Consider the following 19,791-nt stretch of genomic DNA (forward strand, 5'->3'; position numbering starts at 1 on the left):
GTCAAGCAGCCGTTGCTAGGCTACTGTGGCCAGAAGAATGGCTAGGACGAGGAGGGTCTCAAAGCCCTCGTTTTGTTTTGTTCGGTTCATATTTAATCTCCCAGAGAGCAGCGGTACTCTTTTATTGCCACAAACTGAGGGGGTTTCCCTTCTTGCTTCGTTATTTTTCTCCTTACTTACTTTCCCTCCCTTGTTTCCTTTCAGCCTCTGTATTATTTTTCATGACTACTTTTTGGCCTGTACAACTTTCAAACTTTAAGGATAATGCTGGAGGTACTTTTTTTTCTTTTTTAATATTAATCAACAAACTTATTTACAAAAACATCAAAACCAACAAGAAATGTATCCTGCTAGCAAGTATCGTCTGTGTAGCTGCAGCCTGAGAGTAGAGCAGGGGGGAAAAAAACAATAATCATAATTAATAATTATTGCAATATTATTTTCCTTAATAACAATATAACAAATGTTCAATAAATGTTTAATTAATTTGAATCAGGAACAAACTTGTTTTTTCCATTAAGATATTAATTATGTTGAGGAAAAGGGACTGAAAAAAGATTTAACCTAATTTTACTCATCCTTATTTATTGAAAAAGATTTTATCATAATTGTTTTGAATGTTCTGCCTCAGATTTGTGAAGATATCCACTGTCATGTTCTGACCATAAAGAATAGTTTAAAACCACAATTAACCATCTGGTTTCTTCAACTTTCACTCAGGAACTAAAATCAGCCTTTAAACTTGAAAGAAATGATGATTTGACATTTATCGTGATAACAATCTATATCATAAAAACATTTGTGGCTATATCGCCCAGCCCTACTTGAGAGCGTATGCCTTTGTGCCCTAGAGCTCCATTGTCATCTGAAGACTACACATTGATTCCTTCAAATGAGTACAGGTCATATAGTTTTCTGACTCTGCAGCTGCTTTTGCATTTTATGGAGAATGTCTTTATGTCACTGTGAATGATCAGAGCTGTACCATATTACAGCACTGTGGCAATTTGACAATCTGAAAGGAATAAAATACATGACAGTGTTAATTGTAATGAAGGGAGAATTCTCCTAAATGGGTCTTATGTGTTTTAATTGTTTTTAAACGTCAGCAGAGTCCTATGGCCTAAGTTCATTCAGGCTCCGACAGTGCAGACAGTGCTTGTTAGTAGGATACATTTATTGTAAATTCAGGTCTTCTCAGGGATTTGTTGATAACAGGCTTTTAGGGGATTTGTTGTTTTCCATGTGCCTTTGCTTTATCCCACTCTTATTCATTACATCCTTTCATTGACCCTTCCTTTTTCCCATCTTACAACTTGGATTTAAACTTTCTCCTACCCAGGTATAGTAGTATTTATAGAGCAGTAGATAAGCGCAAGAAATCACACTGAAACCTGGGCCTGAGCCAGCAAGCATAACACACATTAACTTTGGAGTTTCTCAGTGCAACCGATAGTATGCCAGGAATGTGTGCTTGAACGCCACTGAAACTGATGCAGTTCCGTTTGGAGCGTGTGCAACCACAGCCTCCCATCAATCTTAAGCTATTGTTAGACTTCATCACGCTGTCCCGGCTTTCCCCTCCCTCTCACGGTCTCTCTCTCCACACACACACCCATCATTCTGTAGATCTGTGAAGACCTGGCAAAAGTCAAAGAAACACAGAAAGTGTTTCCTTTTATGTTTGTGCAAAGAAATTAGTACAGATGAAGAAAAATACAAGTGGAGACAACATGTTTTGAATTCAGAGTTTAGGATAATAATTGTTGCACCATTGAAGGGCCCTACATTGACCTAGTAGTCGCAGCAACGAGGGCAAAGTGCTAGGGCATGTGTAGATGACAAGTGCGCCTGTATCTCTACATGTGTGCGCAAAAGTATGTTGAATTTTATATAAGGGCTGCAGCCAACGACTATTTTCATTATTGACTAATCTGCTGCTTATTTTCACGACTAATCGTTTAGTCTATAAAATGTCAAAAAATTGTGAAAAATGCTCATCACAATTTTACAGAGCCCAAAGTGGCGTCTTCAGATTGCTTCTTTTGTCCAACCAGCAGTCCAAAACCCAAATACTCTTTATTTACTCATTATATCATAAATGACAAAAATATCAGCAATTCCTTATATTAAAAGGATGAAACCACCAAATCTATAACACTTTTGCTTAAAAAAAGGAAGGAGACAATCGCTTATCAAAATAGTTGTTGATTAATCTTCTTTTGACAGACTAATCGATTAATCAACTAATCGTTGCAGCTCTAGTTTATATTTAAATAGGAGGGCTGTTGTGATAAATCATAGTCCTCTCAGCCAGTGACAGTAACTGCCTCACTGTTTTCAAGTCCCCTGACTGGATTCTTCAAGTAGAAAACAATATTGTTGTGGAAAGTGAAGTTCCTATAGACAAAAGCGTCATCATAAAAGTTTATGCAACAGTTTTTCCACAGTGGTGGAATCTCCCTGTGGCTTTATTCCTACAAGTTTTCTTTCTCACTATGGTTATATTAAAACAGTCACAAAGCCATGACTTTGCTCCTATTGCAAAAAAAAACTGTGCATTGAAAAGATAGAAGATAAGGATGTACCCATCCAACATTTCTGTCCTAATACCCAAATAAAGAGAACAGACAGAATCTGACTACATGTTTAATAGCAGTGCTAGCTAATTTGCATTCATCTCCCATTTCATTGTACCTGTCCTCCCACTGCTGCATCGTTGGGTATGAAAATACTAAACAAAGCTAGGTATCTTATAGATTTGTGTTTCCTTTCGAACTACCCTACTTCTGTGGGAACAGCATTGCAAAAGAACACCTTTTAAACCCTGTTTTTCATTACCAGGTCATAATGAGCTCTCCACAGGGGAAAAACATTCAGACTTGATGTAGCTCAGAAAAAAAGGATCCCTCGATCCCCTTTTTTGCCTGCTGTAATTTTTCTACTTCTGGAATAAGTCGAATATAAGAGGAAAAGTTACCAAAGCTTGACTAGGTGCTTGCAGGGCAACTTTTCTCAGGGTTCCCACAATTACCCCTGGTGACACACAGACAGTTACTGCCTGTCTTTTCTCTGACGAGAGAATGGGCAGAGGGGAGAGAGGAGGAGTGGAGATGCTTTCACTGTGTTTTTTATGACCTCTCCCTGACTGCACCTATTGTTGCAGGGCAGGGTGAAAAAGAAAAGGGCCCACAGCTGAGAAGAGCTGCCTTCCAAATCAACCAATCCCCTCTGTAGCTCCCCAGCGCTTTGATAGATGCTAATAAAGCAAAAGGTACTAGCTTGTACACCTTTTAACATTTGTTATGTTTTAATTAGCCCAGTTATAGGTTAATTCAAGCTTAAACTGACACAAACTAAGAGAGGAAGAGGATAGACAAAGAGCAAGTGGCCCGGAGAGACGTGGCCATGATAGATGGATTTAGCCAGCCATTAGCCCTGATCCTTTTCCCATCAACCAGAATGCCTGGGGGCACTCTCATTTCAAACAGTGAGAGTCAGACCAGTCGGGGAATGTTTAGCAGCCTTGTTTCTGCTTACTACAGGAAGTCCTCTTGCTCTCATGCTTAGTCTGTTGGCACAGTTAGGAAAATACTGCCACGTCAAGTTAGGAGGCTGCTCTTTACAGCCACCATATTACTTCAACACTCAGTTATGCCACTAAAAAATAAAATAAGCCTCAGGATTTTGCTGAGAATATTTTGCTTTAGTAGTTGATTAGTATACCGTGTCTTAGTTTTAGTGTCGTAGTTTTTAAAAGATGTTTCAGATTAGCATTATAAGGAGCACATGTGCTAGAGGGACAGATTTAAAAATGTATCTGGATTTGTGAATTCATTCCTCAGCTGCTTTAAGACTTTGCTGTTGCTCTTCTTGGCTGTGTATATTAAATTTCATAATGCATGAAATACTGTAGGTAGGAATGTAGCCAAATTGTTTCTAATACAGTGAAAGTACTAAACATATGAATGATTGCAGTAAAAATCCAATTTAAGACAATTTAATATCCACAGAATGCTACTTGTAGTGTACTGCTGCTGTGCCTCTTATCTTCCAAAACTTGGAAAGTGTCGAAGTGTCGCATTCAAAAGTGTTTTTTTTTTTATTTGTCTTTATCACTGGTTTGTGGAATTTCCACTGCTGCAGAGTTGCGGGGAGTAAAAGGTGAGGTAGTTTTTAGTTTGTTGAATAAAGAAGAAATGGTCATGTTTGCACACAAAATATTAGTATAGAAAAAGTATATTTTTTCTTTTCACCTTGAGGGGGAGAAAGCCATGGGAAGAAGCGTGGGACCTGCTTTGAAGGCAGGCAGCAGCTCTGCTTCTGATCTTCCCACTTTTCCACCATGAAAGATGGATCTGCTTGAAGATCCACTGTTGGAAAGGGGAATTAAATGGGGGTTGGACTGAGGGTGTGGTCTGCCTTGGAGGCAGATCCATCTCCAATTGCGTTGCACTGATGTGCGCTTCAAAACATTTTCTTGTCCAAAGAGAGCACAGAAAATAACAGTCTGAATTATAACCTTTTCAGGCATGACATTCACAATCTGGATAAACAGATTGTGAATCAGTCTTAAACAGAAAGAGGTTTCTGTTTCACACATCACCTGTCGCTTATGCAGCTGGCAAACCTAATGATCTAACAGTAATGATACATAGGGTATTTGTAGCAGACACAAGCATTGGCCCACCTCTGGCCTTTTTACAATAAATGCAGGTGTATGTAGCCTGCACATACGTATCATTACTGATTATTAGGTTTGACATCTACATGTGATGCGTGATTAGACAGCATCATCTTACTACATACTGTTTTGTTTATTATCCCTGACGAATATTTTGGCGCTAGACTTGGGTTAAGGAGTACAGATAATACGCTTTTTTGTGCTTTCATGTTTATAGACAAGTCAAGTTGCTCTGCCCATAGACATGACTCTAGTATGCCAACAAATTCAAGGATGTCAGTTTTAATGCATTTGCTATTACCTGGGGCTATTTTTTTACTCCCATGTAACAGTGTGTGAGTGTGCATGATGACCTGTTTAGACAGGATTAAAATCATGAGATTCACAAGTAATACTTGGGTTACCATTACCCTACCTCCCCTTTGCTGAAGATATCCTGTCCTAACAGGCTGTAGATTGTCTGTTGGAGCAAAACAATACTCAGGACAGACTAAACACAGCCTGATTGTGTGCATTAGCTCAGCTGCTAAGGCTTTACATTTGCTAACTTCACTGAACACAGGCACTGGATCTATACTTCCTGTACAGCGTGGGCTTTGGCTTGTGGCTGGACTCTAAATAGAAGTCAAGCAGAGCATCTTCTTCTGCTTTTTGAATGCAATTCAAATATGCAATAAGCTATAATTCCATTGGACATGCAGTGTTTCAACATGATTTCCTGGTTATGGAAGAAAAAAAGAAAACATGTCTGAAACCAGAATTGTTTAATTTAAATGAAAGAACATGTTTTGTTTACATTTTGCTTTTTCTCTTAGGCCAGTCTTATATTATAAGGAGCTTCTTGGTGAAAACACTCTGATATTAACCTTTCTTAGAAAACTTTAGAAATTAGAATAGGGTGAAGAGTAGGGATGCAGCGATTACCGGATTTCATAATTAACCGCGCTTTAAAACGTCACGGTTAATTAATCGTAAAGGCTCCGCTACACCGGGTGTTTCTTTCGCACAGAACAAAACTGTGGCAACTTGCACAAAATAAAAACAAAGTTACAGTAGCGGTGCACCAGTGTAAGTGTCGTGCTTATCAGAGGCTACTGTACACTGGCGAAACTCTGGCAGAGGGGCCAAACTGTGAAGCTTTATTTCCACCAGAGAAACGGCTGAAGTCGGCAGCGTGGGAGCATTTCGGGTACACCAAATCTGACCAGGGTGTTACTGAAGATGACAGATCACCTGTTCAAAAACTTGCCATTAAAAGGCTCCTGCTAAAGGAGCGAATAACTACATTAAACTTGATGCAGCACCGCGGGATCACCACCCAGCTTACACGGAAAGGTAGGCCTAATACATTATATTAAATAACATAGCAAGTTGTTTCGGAATTATATATAAACGTGTCACTTCGATTCCATAGCGGTGAGAGTTGGGCTTTCAGTAAACAAGCAAAGCAGGTGTAAACTTTGAGACATACCGCAACAACAGCCCTGCTGCGCTTTGAGGCTCATTATTTTCAGTGGCTTGTGCCACGCCAGAGTGGTTTGTTGCTGCATCAAGCAACGTGCACCGCACGGCGAGCTTGCGCGCATGCCGCGGTCAAAGCAGAACTTTAGTGCGGAGCAGCTTCCACGCAGTGCAAATCGCTTCTTTTCTTAAAGGGCCTTTATGGAAGAACATGGTCCTCTCAAGACCTTCAGTCACTGAACATTTAACGTTACATCATGTTGTCTTCTCCTGTCTGTGGTGAGAAAATGTCGCCAGGTGTAAAACACTAACATAACATCAGGAGCTTATAGACTTTCAGGAATACAGGCTACCAATTAACTGCATTTCAGTTAACACTGCACTCAATTTCTTTCTCTCATTTTCACAAAAACATGTATGGATGAGTGTTGATGACAGTAACAGTACCAGTTCATTTTATTCCCCTCCTTTATAACAATTTCCCCTGGGGTATAAAAGTTAATATTCCTCTTATATTAATAATACTTACATATTATAGAAATATTATTGTTAATGTAATTAAATATTAAAAATCAATTTAAGTCATTACTAGTGTTGTGAAATTAAATAATGCATAATAATCATGAAACAGTGATTATTTCTCTGACAATAATTGTACCAACAAAATCTGTAATCGTTGCATCCCTAGTGAAGTGGTCATGGGAGGTGGACTTAAAGGAGGGGTTGGTGGCATGTGTTGGCTGGTGCTTAGCCATTAGTCAGTGAGAAGGATGAGTCCTTACTTAGCATTTTCAGTGTCTCCTTTACCACCGTTATGTAAAGTATTATCTCATATTTAGTTAAAGGAGACTGGTCCAGTTGTATGAAATTGCTGAAATTGCTTATCCTTAACAACACTAAAACGTTATATATATATAAACAGTTTGAACATTTTCACTTAGGGATGTACTCATTTGTGTTGTCAGCGGTTTAGACATTAATGGCTGTGTGATGTGTTATTTTGAGGGGACAGCAAATTTACACTATTATACAAGCTGTAGAAAATGGATTTTTGTTGTTTGAGAGCAATGCAGTTTTCAATTATGTTATCATTACCCTTAAGTTTCCGTTGTCAATGTTGTGAAATGCCTTTGTAAAAAATTCTATTATGTGGTTTATAATGGACGCCCTGCGATGGACTGGCGACCTGTCCAGGGTGTACCCCGCCTTTCGCTCGATGTCAGCTGGGATTGGCTCCAGCCCCCCGCGACCTTGTACGCAGGATAAGCGGTTGACGATGGATGGATGGTTTATAATGGACGGTGCAGAAACAGTGACAATGTTACACACTCTTGACTTACATTTTCCATGTCATCTGTCAGTGGTCAAGTCACAGTAACATATTGTTTTACTTAATAATTAAGTAAACATAATTTCTTAATATATCGACTTAAAGAAACTTGACTTGATTAATTTCTTGATTGGCTACACTCTGCTGTATATCTTATAATGTGTCATCCACCGTTGCTATCCTACGCTCTTTGAATGGGGGAGGGGTGGAGCAGTAGACTAGACAGTTAGTAAATCTAACATTAACCTTTAAATAATTAAGAGATGTTTTATAAAATTTAGGAAGTACACCTTATCAGGCCATAACCTACTGGTGTCAGTGTTTGGTCAATGCTTAATGGCTTTTTCCCTCTCCTTTATTGAGTTTATACCTTTTTTGTGCATGTAATAGGTTTGCAAAGTGAAAAAGCCCAAAGTCCAGCCCCAAAGGTGTTCCCATCTCCCACAGAAAACTCTGCTCTGAACTGACTGAAAACGGCTTGTTTGTAGTCCAGCCGTTTCCCTTTCATCCCTGTGACGTGACAGGGATGAAAGCAAAATGCGCGTCATATAACGCTTGCCCAGCAGGTAGTCCGACACGCCCTCAAAAACGTTGGTGGAAAACCACTGAGCCGCAGCACACACCTCTCCTCTCCCTTCCAAACACTAGCTACCCTCCAGGCAGTCAATGGACATAAAGTTGTTACTGTGATGTAGAGACAGAGCTCAGTTAAAACTTTATGGATGAAAGATACATTTGTTACAGATTAATAACTCTGAAACTCTTGCTCCAGTCTATGTTGCCAAGCTGGTCGGCAACATGTACAGCTGAACCAAAGCCGTGTTTACCGGCTTCTCACTGGCCTGCCCTTCTCTGCTTCTGATTAGCTAGTAGTACCTAACTAGGAACTGCGCATGTGCAACTCCCAACAAAGATCATTTAGAGACAAAATGTATCGCTCCATAGCTAAAACTAAGTGTTCCACACAGGGTGAAAAGAGGAGCTGCAGCAATGTGCAGTATGACAAAAAAATATGGTGTTTCTTGAAAATTAAACCATGTAAACCTGTTCTGGTGCAACCCCTAGATAGGATTTTGAACCTGAAAATTAGCATAATATGAACTCTTTAAGTGAAGCTATTGAGATTAAATATTAAGGTTTAGAATACCTATTTTGAACATTATTTCATGTTTGAAATTATAGTAATTCTTCCATTTAGACAGCAGATGTTAAAAACAGGTTTCATTCATGTCTTACCTGATCTTTCGCTGCTGAATGCATTCAATCAATGGCAGGTTAATCAATAATGAAAATAATTAGTTGCAGCCCCATTAATTGATAACTTTAATTGAACTGTTTATTGTATTTAGCTAGTTTAGTATTTATTGTATTTATTTCACCCTTTCATTCTTCGATAGCGTCTTCATTTTTATTGACGGCAAATTATGCTTGGATAGATTTGTACAATGAATGAAGATTTGGAACACTTTATCAGTCAAAGGACGTAGAAACACAAGTTACTCAGCAGAGGCAATGTAGTGTGTTTGTGTTATGAGCTTGGCTGCTAATAAACTCCAAACAAAATGTCTGGCTGTGGTTTACAGGTGTGTTTTTTTTATTTTTATAGTATAACGTCAGCATGGAGTCAAGTTGACAGGAGCTAGGTCTTTTATCAGAACATTTCTAGAGGGCTGACACTGAAGTATCATGGCGCTACAAAGAAAGTATTTGGCCTGATATTCTATAGGCCAATCAACGCAGACGGGTTCATCCCAAAACCACTGTTCTTTTAAGTTGTGTAACTAACCCATCGTAAGTCATTATAAACCTGCTGGGAGGAATCTTTGGAATCACTGAGAGAGGACCTGACAACAGGAAGTAGCAGTAGATCATTGGTCTAGTGAAACCTGTTTGTAATGGAATTCCTTTTGTTGCAGCCTGGGTAGAGGATCCCCTCTGTGCCCTAGGCTTGTAATGGCACCTGTTATTAGTGGAGACCCATTGGAGTCACACTACAGTTAAAATAGGCCCAATTGAAAATACTTGTGTATGCCCAGGAAAATCTTAACCCTCACCCCTCTATGACTGTGTCTTCAATGTGTGTGAAGGAAATGCCAAACAACAATTTGTTTTTGATAGGAACTAGTTTATAAGCAGGAGTGGTCTGTTCATTTGTTTCTTGTGTTAGTTGGGGTGATAGTTGAAGTACCGTGCTTACTTTTCGGCTGTGGTAAAATGCAGTCGTGTTTGCAGTAGACAAGCCAGATGTCCCTGGTATTCTGTGCTGACTTAAAGAACATTCACACTTAAGCTAGAAATATGATAAAGAAACAGACATTCATGGACACATTTTATTTGCATTTATATTGAATGTCAAACAGCATGCTGCAGATTTGTATATAGGATCTTGCTTAGGCAAACATGAATTTTATTATAATGCAAGTAAATACGTTTATATATCTCTGAGGCTACATCCACACTACTACGTTTTTGTTTAAAAATGGAGTTTTAAAACTAATACAATATCCGTCCACATCATGGTTTTAGCTGCGTACCAAAGTTGATCTCTATATTAAAACGACTGAAAACGCACATCTAGTGGTCATTCATGTACACTGGGCATGCGTGTGCCGGTGTAAACATGAAGCAGATGGTCTACTCCGCAGAAGATTTCGTTTTTAAAGGCCTCCGTTTTTGCCCGTCTAAAACGCTACCACGGAGTTTTAAAACAAAACCGGGGTCAGCAGCGTTTTCAAACTTCTCTGTTTTAGGTCTTTGGATTTGCTGTTGTAGTCTGGACGGGAGGTGCAAACGTAGTAAAATTTATTATGTTTACTCAGTCTTGGGCTGCAAATAGCCTAACTCATTTTCATAATCAATTAATAAATTAATAAATTGTTTGGTCTAAAAAATGCGAGAAAATAGGGAAAAATGCCCATCACAAGATCCTAAACCCAAGTTGATGTTGTTGATGTCAAGTAGCTTCAGTATCCTTTTCTTAAGACACCTGTAACCCTTTGTTGACACCAGTAGAACTGATCAAACAAGACCTAAGGTGTACCTTACTATCACACCGGGCTACTATATTAAAAGTGTGATAAACAGGATCCTGGGTTCTTAGCTGTTGATGGTGAGCTGGCTAAATATTCCCTATTTACTAATATTTGTTACAGTGACTAAAGGCAGGATAAGTAGGTAAAGACAACAGATAAACAATGTGTGTAAGAACAATAATAGTGCGGTGCCTCCACTGTGGAACTACTAAGCTCACCTTAAGAACTGTACTGAAGTTCCCCAGAATAATGGTAAGTATTTATAAGTAAGTCAAATATGAACAACAGTATATAGTATGAAAAAGGGAAAAACACATTTATTTTTTACTTTCCTGGTACTCTCAAAAAGCACCAGGAAAACACCACTTTTTTGTGTCAAACCCAAAACACCAAAGCTTTAAGTTCAAAGTTTAAACCTTACAATGAACCCTTAATATACTGACAAATAGCCAAAAGATGCTTTATCAAACCACTCTGGTACTCTTCAAGTAACACTTCCCTGTTTTGTTTTTCTTAGAATGGAATAAAAAAAACATTATACCGTGTGTGTGTGTGTGTGTGTGTGTGTGTGTGTGTGTGTGTGTGTGTGTGTGTGTGTGTGTGTGTGTGTGTGAACTGAATGAAAATAAATGTAACCTGTACAGGTATCAATAACAAAAGGTACCACTTCAGTATAATAAAGTCCCAAGTACACACATCTGTACCATCACAGTTCAACTTTAAAATGTTCAAATTATTACCAAGCGCTTGGATTTGTAAACGTTGGGGCCCATACGGTGGTGCACATATGAAAGAGTAATCCTTTAACTCCCTGGTAGTACAGTTCAATGTTCAGAAAAGTCTCCCCTTACTCATGCAGCTCCGTCACTCCGACGCTCTGATAGTTCAAAAGGATCCACAGGCTGGTAGATGATGCAGCAGAATGGCGAGGTGCAGTAGGTAGATGTCCGCGCAGCGATGCAGCAGGCTAGCTCACACGGCTCCACATTGTCTCTAGTTCTCCGGTAAAAACTGCACTCGTTGTCTACGCTGGTTGTCTCTCTCGACAGTTCAAACCAATGTCCCTCTAGTTTAAAAGTCAGACAGTTTGCACTTTTACACTTTTCTCTGTTATTGCAAACAGGAACGGGGGTATGACCGAGCTACACTTATCACTTTCACTGGAAAAAAAACAAATGACTGAGCCTGCTACGACACATAAATTAACTGCAAGGTAATATTTGTGCCCTAGCTATTAATTCTCTCTGAGTTCAACTGAAAGTTTTACCACACATCGATACAGAGCCGCTTCTCTCTCGCACATGCGTCTTCTCTCGTTCTTCTCTTCCGACCATCTTTTTCTACCCTAAAGTTCTCCCCCTCAAGTGGCTCAGTTTACATCAATCAAAACAAACTGAAATTACATTGGCTAAGTTATCATGAAACAGGAATTCACAAAGAGCAAAGCATCATGGAAGGTGTGGTTTTCCCATTAAGATCCCACATGTAAAGAAACAGTCTTTTCATTTAACTATATTTAGTAGGCCCCTACACACCTAAAGGTATTTATCACATAAAATAAAGAGCAAATCAGATACAAAACAGCACGATTTAATAAACCTTCTTGAACAATATAATTCAATCACATTAGCCTCAGTAGAATGCGTGTCTGAAAATGTATTCCCTGAGTTTAAAAGTTGGACTGAAAAAGCAGGGAAGGTGCAGCTGTACAATTTGGCCAGTTAAGGGCATTTTAAGTTTGTATAAAATACATGCATTACTTCGGAAAGTCTGTTTCAGTTTTGTTTTTTGTGTTTTAGCGGTGAGTCTGACCGCACTATCTGCTCTTGTAGAACAGCTGTCCTCCTTTCCACCCCTCTTACATCTTTCAGTAGATCTGGTTCAGTCTCGACACATTTGTTGTGTAATTGGTCACAAGTGTAATATAGGCGCATGTTTGTGCATGGCTGTGGTTGAAAATTGTAGAAAGGTGTGCGTGTGTGTTGGCAGGTTTTAGTTTGGTACTGCTGTGGAGGAGGAAGTCCAAGGTCATCGAGTGATAACAGCACACGCAGCTCAGCTACAAGTAAAACTTGCACAAACACATCAAAGAGCCTTTGTTGAAAACTGTCAACAAATAGCTAACACTTAACTTTTTCAGCGTACATTCTGATACAATAGGTGAAGAAACTCACTTGGCTTTTGTTTTCAACACTTCCACTGTGTTTCTTTATCATTACATGCTTTTATTCCCGTGGGAATATCACCACAGAGCGTATGTGCAAGCAATACACTCGATACTCTTAGTGCTTAGTCCACCAGAGAAGACTCTCTCTAGTCTGCTCTGCTGGATTTGACACCACTCCAGCTGATAGCACATGTTCATGTTTATCTGCAGTGTTAGTGCAGCATGTAAATAATGAAATGGGACAGTTTGTAATGTGAGGAGATCTTGGCAGAGGCAAAAACAAATATTGAAAATAATACAGAGAGGATCAAAGGATCAAAGAGTCTGTTTTGGCTGTCGATACAACACTTCATGGAAAAGTGTTTTTTTTCTTTTTGTTTTCAAAGAGATATATTACAAGTATATTTGGCAGTTGGTGTATCAGCACACAGAGAGTAAGTGTATTCCTGTTGAAAGAAAAACATTGGATGGTAGAAAAATGTTGCTACTCCCGTGTTGTCACCTGCTCGTGGGTGGCACAGATTCAAAAAGCTTACTCTCAACATCTTGTTGACTCCTGCGTGTGTCAATTATGTACAGTAAGAATAAGTCTTTACTATAAAGTGTTTGCTGAAAATGACTGCACTGTTGTCACTTTGGTTTTATTTTATATCCGTTTGTTTAACCCCATTCTCGTGCATTTTAAAAATTTTTGCTCAAGTTTCCCTTGTTTACTTGTGTACTTTTCGCTCAAATGTGTGCATTATACTACAGCTGAAACAGTCAATTCAAATTTAAACTAAAAATGAATCGCTAACTCTTTAAATAATCAATTGTTTTCTTTCTCTAAATCATTTTTATGTAGTTATCATGTGTTGACTATTACTCCTCACCCAGAACCAGTCAGAAAAGAGCATGTGCATGTGAGTCATTTTCTTTTTGATGATTGGCGTAGAGGGTCTAGACTTCGCACGTCATTGGGTTGTGGTTTCTCTGTGGCGGGGCTCTCGGGCCAGGTGTAGCATTACAGGCAGGTTCTGGAGGGTTCCGGCTGTCTTTAATGTGTTAAGCAGATTTAGGACCCGAGGACAGGTGCTTTGTGGCGCTGTCAACCTCCTGTTACTACAGTAATAAATGACATGCATTCCTCTGTTGGATATCGACTATCATCCCCTCACCTGCACGGTTGTCTTTTTCTCTGTCCGCCACTCTTTGTGTCTCCCTTTCTCTTTCAGTCGTCTTTCTCTTTTACCCCCCAGTCACATCTGTCACTTTCATCCCAATCCTGTCATTCATCGCTTGTTGTGCCCTTTCCCTTATGTATCTTCTAATGTCTAATATATCCCTTCTCTGTCCTCTTTTCAGTTTTATTACTTGAAAAGATTGAGAATGACGACATCGGGAGGAAGACCTTGAAGATCACAGATTTCGGCCTGGCCAGGGAGTGGCACAAAACAACAAAAATGTCAGCTGCAGGCACCTACTCCTGGATGGCCCCTGAGGTCATCAAGTCATCTCTCTTCTCCAAAGGCAGTGACGTGTGGGGGTATGACAAATAACACAGGCCCAAGGATAAAATATCTACACTTACTCATTTGTCGCACATTAGTCCTCATTCTTTTGTTAAAGATCTCTTCCTCTTCATTTTCTTTTTATTCCATCCACCAGCTATGGTGTCTTGCTGTGGGAGCTGTTAACAGGGGAGGTGCCCTACCGTGGGATAGACGGCCTGGCTGTTGCTTATGGTGTGGCAGTCAATAAGTTAACTCTACCAATCCCCTCCACTTGCCCCGAACCCTTCGCCAAGCTCATGGAAGGTAAATGTACAGGATGTAGGAAAGCGTGTCCTGAAATAAATTATTTTCTGAGTCATTTCAGGATCTATGAACAAATCTATGGGAAGTTGAATTAATTGAATTATTACAAGAGAATCACTGATAGGTAAGTTTGATCACATATATTACATAAACCTGTTGGTCCTATAATGATAAAGAAACTTTATTTGAAGTAAGCAACCGTACATGACACTATAGACTTAGAAATATAGTAAAACACAAGAAAAAGTTTGTAAAAACTGTAAATGTTAATTGATTGGAGAATATCCAGATGTTTGTTTGTGGTAGTTATGTTGTTTTTTTCATAAAAAAAAGTCTTATTTTGGTTATAAGACAAGAACATTACTTCTTACATAATGACATTACATTGTGAAATCTGCCACAAAATAAGGTTCTCTTCTAACTATGACATTTTTCAAGCTGGCCCCTATTTCCCCATGTTTTGTGCCTATGTGACTAACTGGAACAAAAAATTTTGAAATTGGTCCAGAGCTGCAGTCGGCAACAGCGAAATGGGGCTGCAAAATAGCACGTTCACTAAAGTGCTTGTTTTTGCCACTGACAAGTTCAGATTGTTGTTACAAGTGCCTGAACACTATGGAAAGGACGCCTACAGACCTCACTTCTGTTTAACCAGTAAAGTAACAGTCGCTATATCGCTCTTGTCAAAGCCACCAGACTCTATTGACAAATATAGTAATTTTACCATGTAGAACACAGTAATTGGTGATCTACCGCTACCTCGGTTGGTTGCTTAGTTTGTTTGTGGTTGTTGTGTGACTTCACAATAGTCACACAATAACACAAACTACCTAACCGATCAAGGCAGCGGTAGATCAGTGGCCTTTACTACGAAGCGAGGTAACTGGCTTATCCAGGTAACTTCAGGAGTAACTTTGTGACATCGGGTGTAACTTCCCAATTAACCGTACTACGAAAGGTGGATAGGTGTAACCCGGGGTCTGTTGCCATGGCAATTTACGCTGCATCTCTAAACTGCTCCGAGCAGGTTTTGTTCATGGTTAACTCGAGGTTACCCTGCATGTGGACTACACACCACATCTGTACTCAGTGTTAATGATGAGAAGTAGGATATTAATACATACCACTTCATAAAATATGTTTAGATTTCATGCTGATTTGTTCCTCTGCGGTTGCAATGAAGTTCTGAACACAACAGCATCACTCTGTGATTTTACAGAGGAATCTTAAGTAATTAACGGGATGGTTTCTTAGATGAGCCCATCTGTAGTCTATAATTGAATTCTCTGAAGTGTTTTCACATATTTAGATAGATTTTTTTACGTGTCCAAAAAATAGGGAGCCAGGGTTAATAACCGTGAAAACAAAAATCCTAGATGAAAGTGTGAAATTTACAAGAAGAAAAATCGGAAATTCCCTGAAATTAATGTCATAAAAAAAAACAAAAATCACTGTTTTCTTCTGAATGCGCCCAATCCAAGGCAAAGTCTCTAAGGTGCATGGTAGTGATTGTGGGCTAAACTCAGGAGTATTTCCTCACTGCTAAATTGCAAAGTCTAATATAACTTTCCAGTGCATGCAGACTACACAGCAGACGTGTGTGTGTGTGTGTGATATTGCAGCCTTGTAAAGTGAAGTTTCTCTCATAAATGTGTGACTGTAATGTCAACTCTGAGAAGGTTGAACTTATTTATGACACGCACTGTCATAAATAAGATAACAAACAATGCTTTTTGTTTTCAGTGAAACCATTTAACCTATCTGTTAGCTGTCTGTTATAGTTAATGGTAATATACCTGATTTGACTTTTCGTTCAATTCTACTTCACATAAGGATTTCTACTCAGTGGTTGTTTGTCATTGGACAAAATGTGTGATAGTGGGTGTAATGCAAAGCTTCCAGTACAGATTTTGTGTCGCCAACATTGTTTGGGAGTATGTGATTACTGGAAGCCTCTTTCCAGTATCAGATGAAGTATTTGTTGTTCATACTTAATATTTGGATAATATTATCATCTTATACATATTAATTTTACCATAATAGCACATTGTGGAAACACTAGTTTTCTGCTCTGGTTGTGCAGATGAAAAAATACATATATAAGCTTGTGACTGTGTTTGTTAATGTGTCTATCTATATACATTGCAATGTGTGTCCAGAGTGCTGGGACCAGGACCCCCATGTGCGTCCCTCTTTCTCCTGCATCCTGGAGCAGCTGTCAGCCATCGAGGAGGCGGTGATGGCCACCATGCCCCAGGACTCCTTCCATAGCATGCAGGACGACTGGCGCGTGGAGATCCAGGAGATGTTTGATGAGCTCAGGACCAAAGAGAAGGTAGGGTAGAGTGATGAGACACACAAACACACAAACATCCATATGTAGAGCCACTGAAATTAAACCATACACACAATATGAGGGCAGGTGGTAAGAAGCATCAAATGTATGTTTTATTTCCTCCTCGCTCCCCTCTGTCTCACACAGTGTGGGAAGTTGGGAACCTGATGTACAGTATATGTAACAGACCTCTTATCCTTCTTCTAACGTTCTCTACTTGTTCATTATCAGGATTTAGTGCAACCACGCCAAATCGCTTGGGACGGCTTTCACGGACTAAAATGTTTAATTGGTTACTTTCAGTGGACAAGCTAATCGCACGTTTAACAAAACGAGTCATTAATGGCGGGGTGCTTCAGCGTACTTCCCCCTGTTAAGACCTTAATCTGCTTCCTGTGTAAGTTTCCCATCTCTGGCTTACAGAGGGGGGTTAATTAGTGTTTGTAGAAACAGCAGGATCAGCACACAGAGCTGGGTTTAACACATGTTGAACTGAATGACATGGATACTAAAGACTCCACAGGTGTTTTTTTTTGTTTTAATATACTTTATTTGTGCCTTATATTTCATGATTTTATTTTCTTTGTATTATATATTTATGTGTTCTCCCTTGTTCTAGTCTATCAGCTATGCTACACCCTCTTCTAAACATGTACCCTCTTGTTATATAACGTCCAATTATCCAAAAGAATCCCCCTAACTGATAATCTGCACCACATCACTATGGCAAAACTCTGTAACATTGTTAGCTGTGTAAACCTTTCATAAATCAAGAGAACAAAAGATAATGTAGCTTTGAGCATTAGCTAACATTTTCCCATCGCACATTTCATAAGATTACTTGTAGAATTAGCCACTAAATCAGCAGGTTTCCTGTAAACATCCCACAGTGATCTGTGTCTAGGTGGGTGGCTGAAGAGGCTTGACTGTAAAGCTGCTTTATGGAAGTCATCCAGTAAGGATTATTATTACTCAGCTGAGAGCAATTAAAGAGAAAATAGTGGGAATGAAGAAAGCAGACTTGTCTCCTCCCATGGCTTAATCTATGTAACACAGCCCAAAACAGCAGGCAGTAATCTCCTGAAACCAACTTGTTATAGACGGGAGTTATCTAATACACGGCTAACACTCCTGCCTGTCTTATGTATGTCTGCAAGAGCTTTTTTCTTGTCATAAGGGAATTATAAAATGTATTTCTACATGTTTGTCCTTCTGCAATGCATTTTCTCCTCTTTCTTAAAAGAGAAATAGCCTCCAAACCCAACAAATATCTTACATGGCCATGTGTAGACATCAGGAGGAATACTGTTATATAGAAGGATTAGATTAGCACAGATGTAAAACAGAAACATGACTGCAAAAGGTTACCTCAAAGTTGAATAATAATCCAGAGAAGGTCAGAAAAATGACCCTTTAAATCGATTTAGCACTGCATACACCCATAGTGCACCTAGACCACCAACAGTTTGGTCAGAGATTCAGTGGGGTGTTATGCTAGTAGCTGCTAATGTGGCCTGGAGCTGGTCGGCTCGAGCAGAGATGAGGAGCGAGCTACAGAGGTCTGCTAACCTCACTTCTTTTTAACTCCACATCCACAGGTTGGTTTTTTAATTCACAAACTTGTAGCCTTCAGCCCCAACTGATGCTGACTCAAGTGACAATCCTTTTATCAAATTTCTCACAGCTCTGGAGCCACAAAAGATGGCACACAGGCAGCCATATTCCTGTAGACCTGTAAATAGACATTCATGTAAAATCAGAGGAGTTACCATTTAAGAGAAGAGGTGACATTATACAGAAAAAGCACGTAAAATTCCATTATTCAATACTAAGTTCAAGTTACCTTAGCCAGTAACATGTTGTTTATTACATATCCATATCCAAATTTCCCTGACATTCAGATGGAAACATGGCTACTATATATGTAACGCTAGATAGTAATGGTTTTAGATTAGACTTGCTGTCATTTAGGATGGGAGAAACGTGTTAACATTTAGAAAGACTATGGTGACTGAGCAAATTTAGGGCCAAAACTAACTTTTTTGCCACCTTCCCAAAACTCACAATGGGAGTGCTAACATTGTTCCACAGCAGCCACACTGACAAGGCTGCCTGCAGATGTGTCACAGACATTTTGTGTCTATCTGCCTCGTGGGTGCAGGTATCAGGTGATGCCAATTATCTAAAAATGCCATATATTGGCCCAATTAATCGGCCGACCGATTAATCAGAGTATCACTAATCTTAATACCTGCTTTTTCCAGGAGCTACGTTCCAGAGAAGAAGAGCTGACGCGGGCCGCCCTTCAGCAGAAGTCTCAGGAGGAGCTGCTGAAGCGTCGGGAGCAGCAGCTGGCAGAACGGGAGATCAACGTGCTGGAGAGAGAGCTCAACATCCTCATTTTCCAGCTCAACAAAGACAAACCCAATGTGAAGAAGAGGAAAGGCAAATTCAAACGTTCACGCCTTAAACTGAAGGACGGAAACCGCATCAGCCTGCCCTCAGGTGAGTGAACAGACTGAACGGATGTCTTGACTTGGTTTCACATTTAAATTGGTGGTCTTCTAGCGTGAGCAGTGAAAAGAGCTCCTTGCTTTACTCCTCATTGAAGAGGAAAGGACTCTGATATCAGTCCATTAGTCTTGACTGTTTGAATGTGCAGCACAATAAAGTATTGTGTTGAACATTTTATGAAGGATACATTGATGTGTGATATCTGTAACCGTAACTTCTAAAATTGTAATGACCGCATTGCCAATGTTCATTTGTTCGTGTTGCACTTTGCAGACTTCCAGCACAAGATCACTGTGCAGGCGTCTCCTTCCATGGACAAGAGGCGAAGCCTTCATAGCACCACCTCCTCTCCTCCCAGCAGTCCTACACTCATCCCCCGGCTACGAGCCATTCAGCGTGAGTTCAATGTTTCATTTTTTTATATTTATAAAGTTTTCCTTAGTGTGATTGTCTCCTCCACGTCTGTGTCAGT

General features: G+C 39.6%; 1 protein-coding gene across 2 annotated transcripts in view; it reads left to right on the plus strand.

Annotated features, from left to right (window-relative positions):
- The window catches only part of map3k21 (mitogen-activated protein kinase kinase kinase 21), a 31,428-nt gene that overhangs the window by 4,532 nt on the left and 7,105 nt on the right, over positions 1-19,791 (plus strand). For both annotated transcript variants that reach the window (XM_038736778.1, XM_038736779.1), the window contains exons 2-6: positions 14,019-14,199; positions 14,322-14,470; positions 16,630-16,805; positions 19,070-19,310; positions 19,593-19,715. In XM_038736778.1, the coding sequence (XP_038592706.1) occupies positions 14,019-14,199; positions 14,322-14,470; positions 16,630-16,805; positions 19,070-19,310; positions 19,593-19,715 (870 nt within the window). The remainder of the gene's footprint in view (positions 1-14,018; positions 14,200-14,321; positions 14,471-16,629; positions 16,806-19,069; positions 19,311-19,592; positions 19,716-19,791) is intronic.

This window comes from Micropterus salmoides, unplaced genomic scaffold (assembly GCF_014851395.1).
Source record: "Micropterus salmoides isolate LMB-PRFRI ecotype aquatic unplaced genomic scaffold, ASM1485139v1 Ms_hic_scaffold_22, whole genome shotgun sequence".
NCBI lineage: Eukaryota > Metazoa > Chordata > Actinopteri > Centrarchiformes > Centrarchidae > Micropterus > Micropterus salmoides.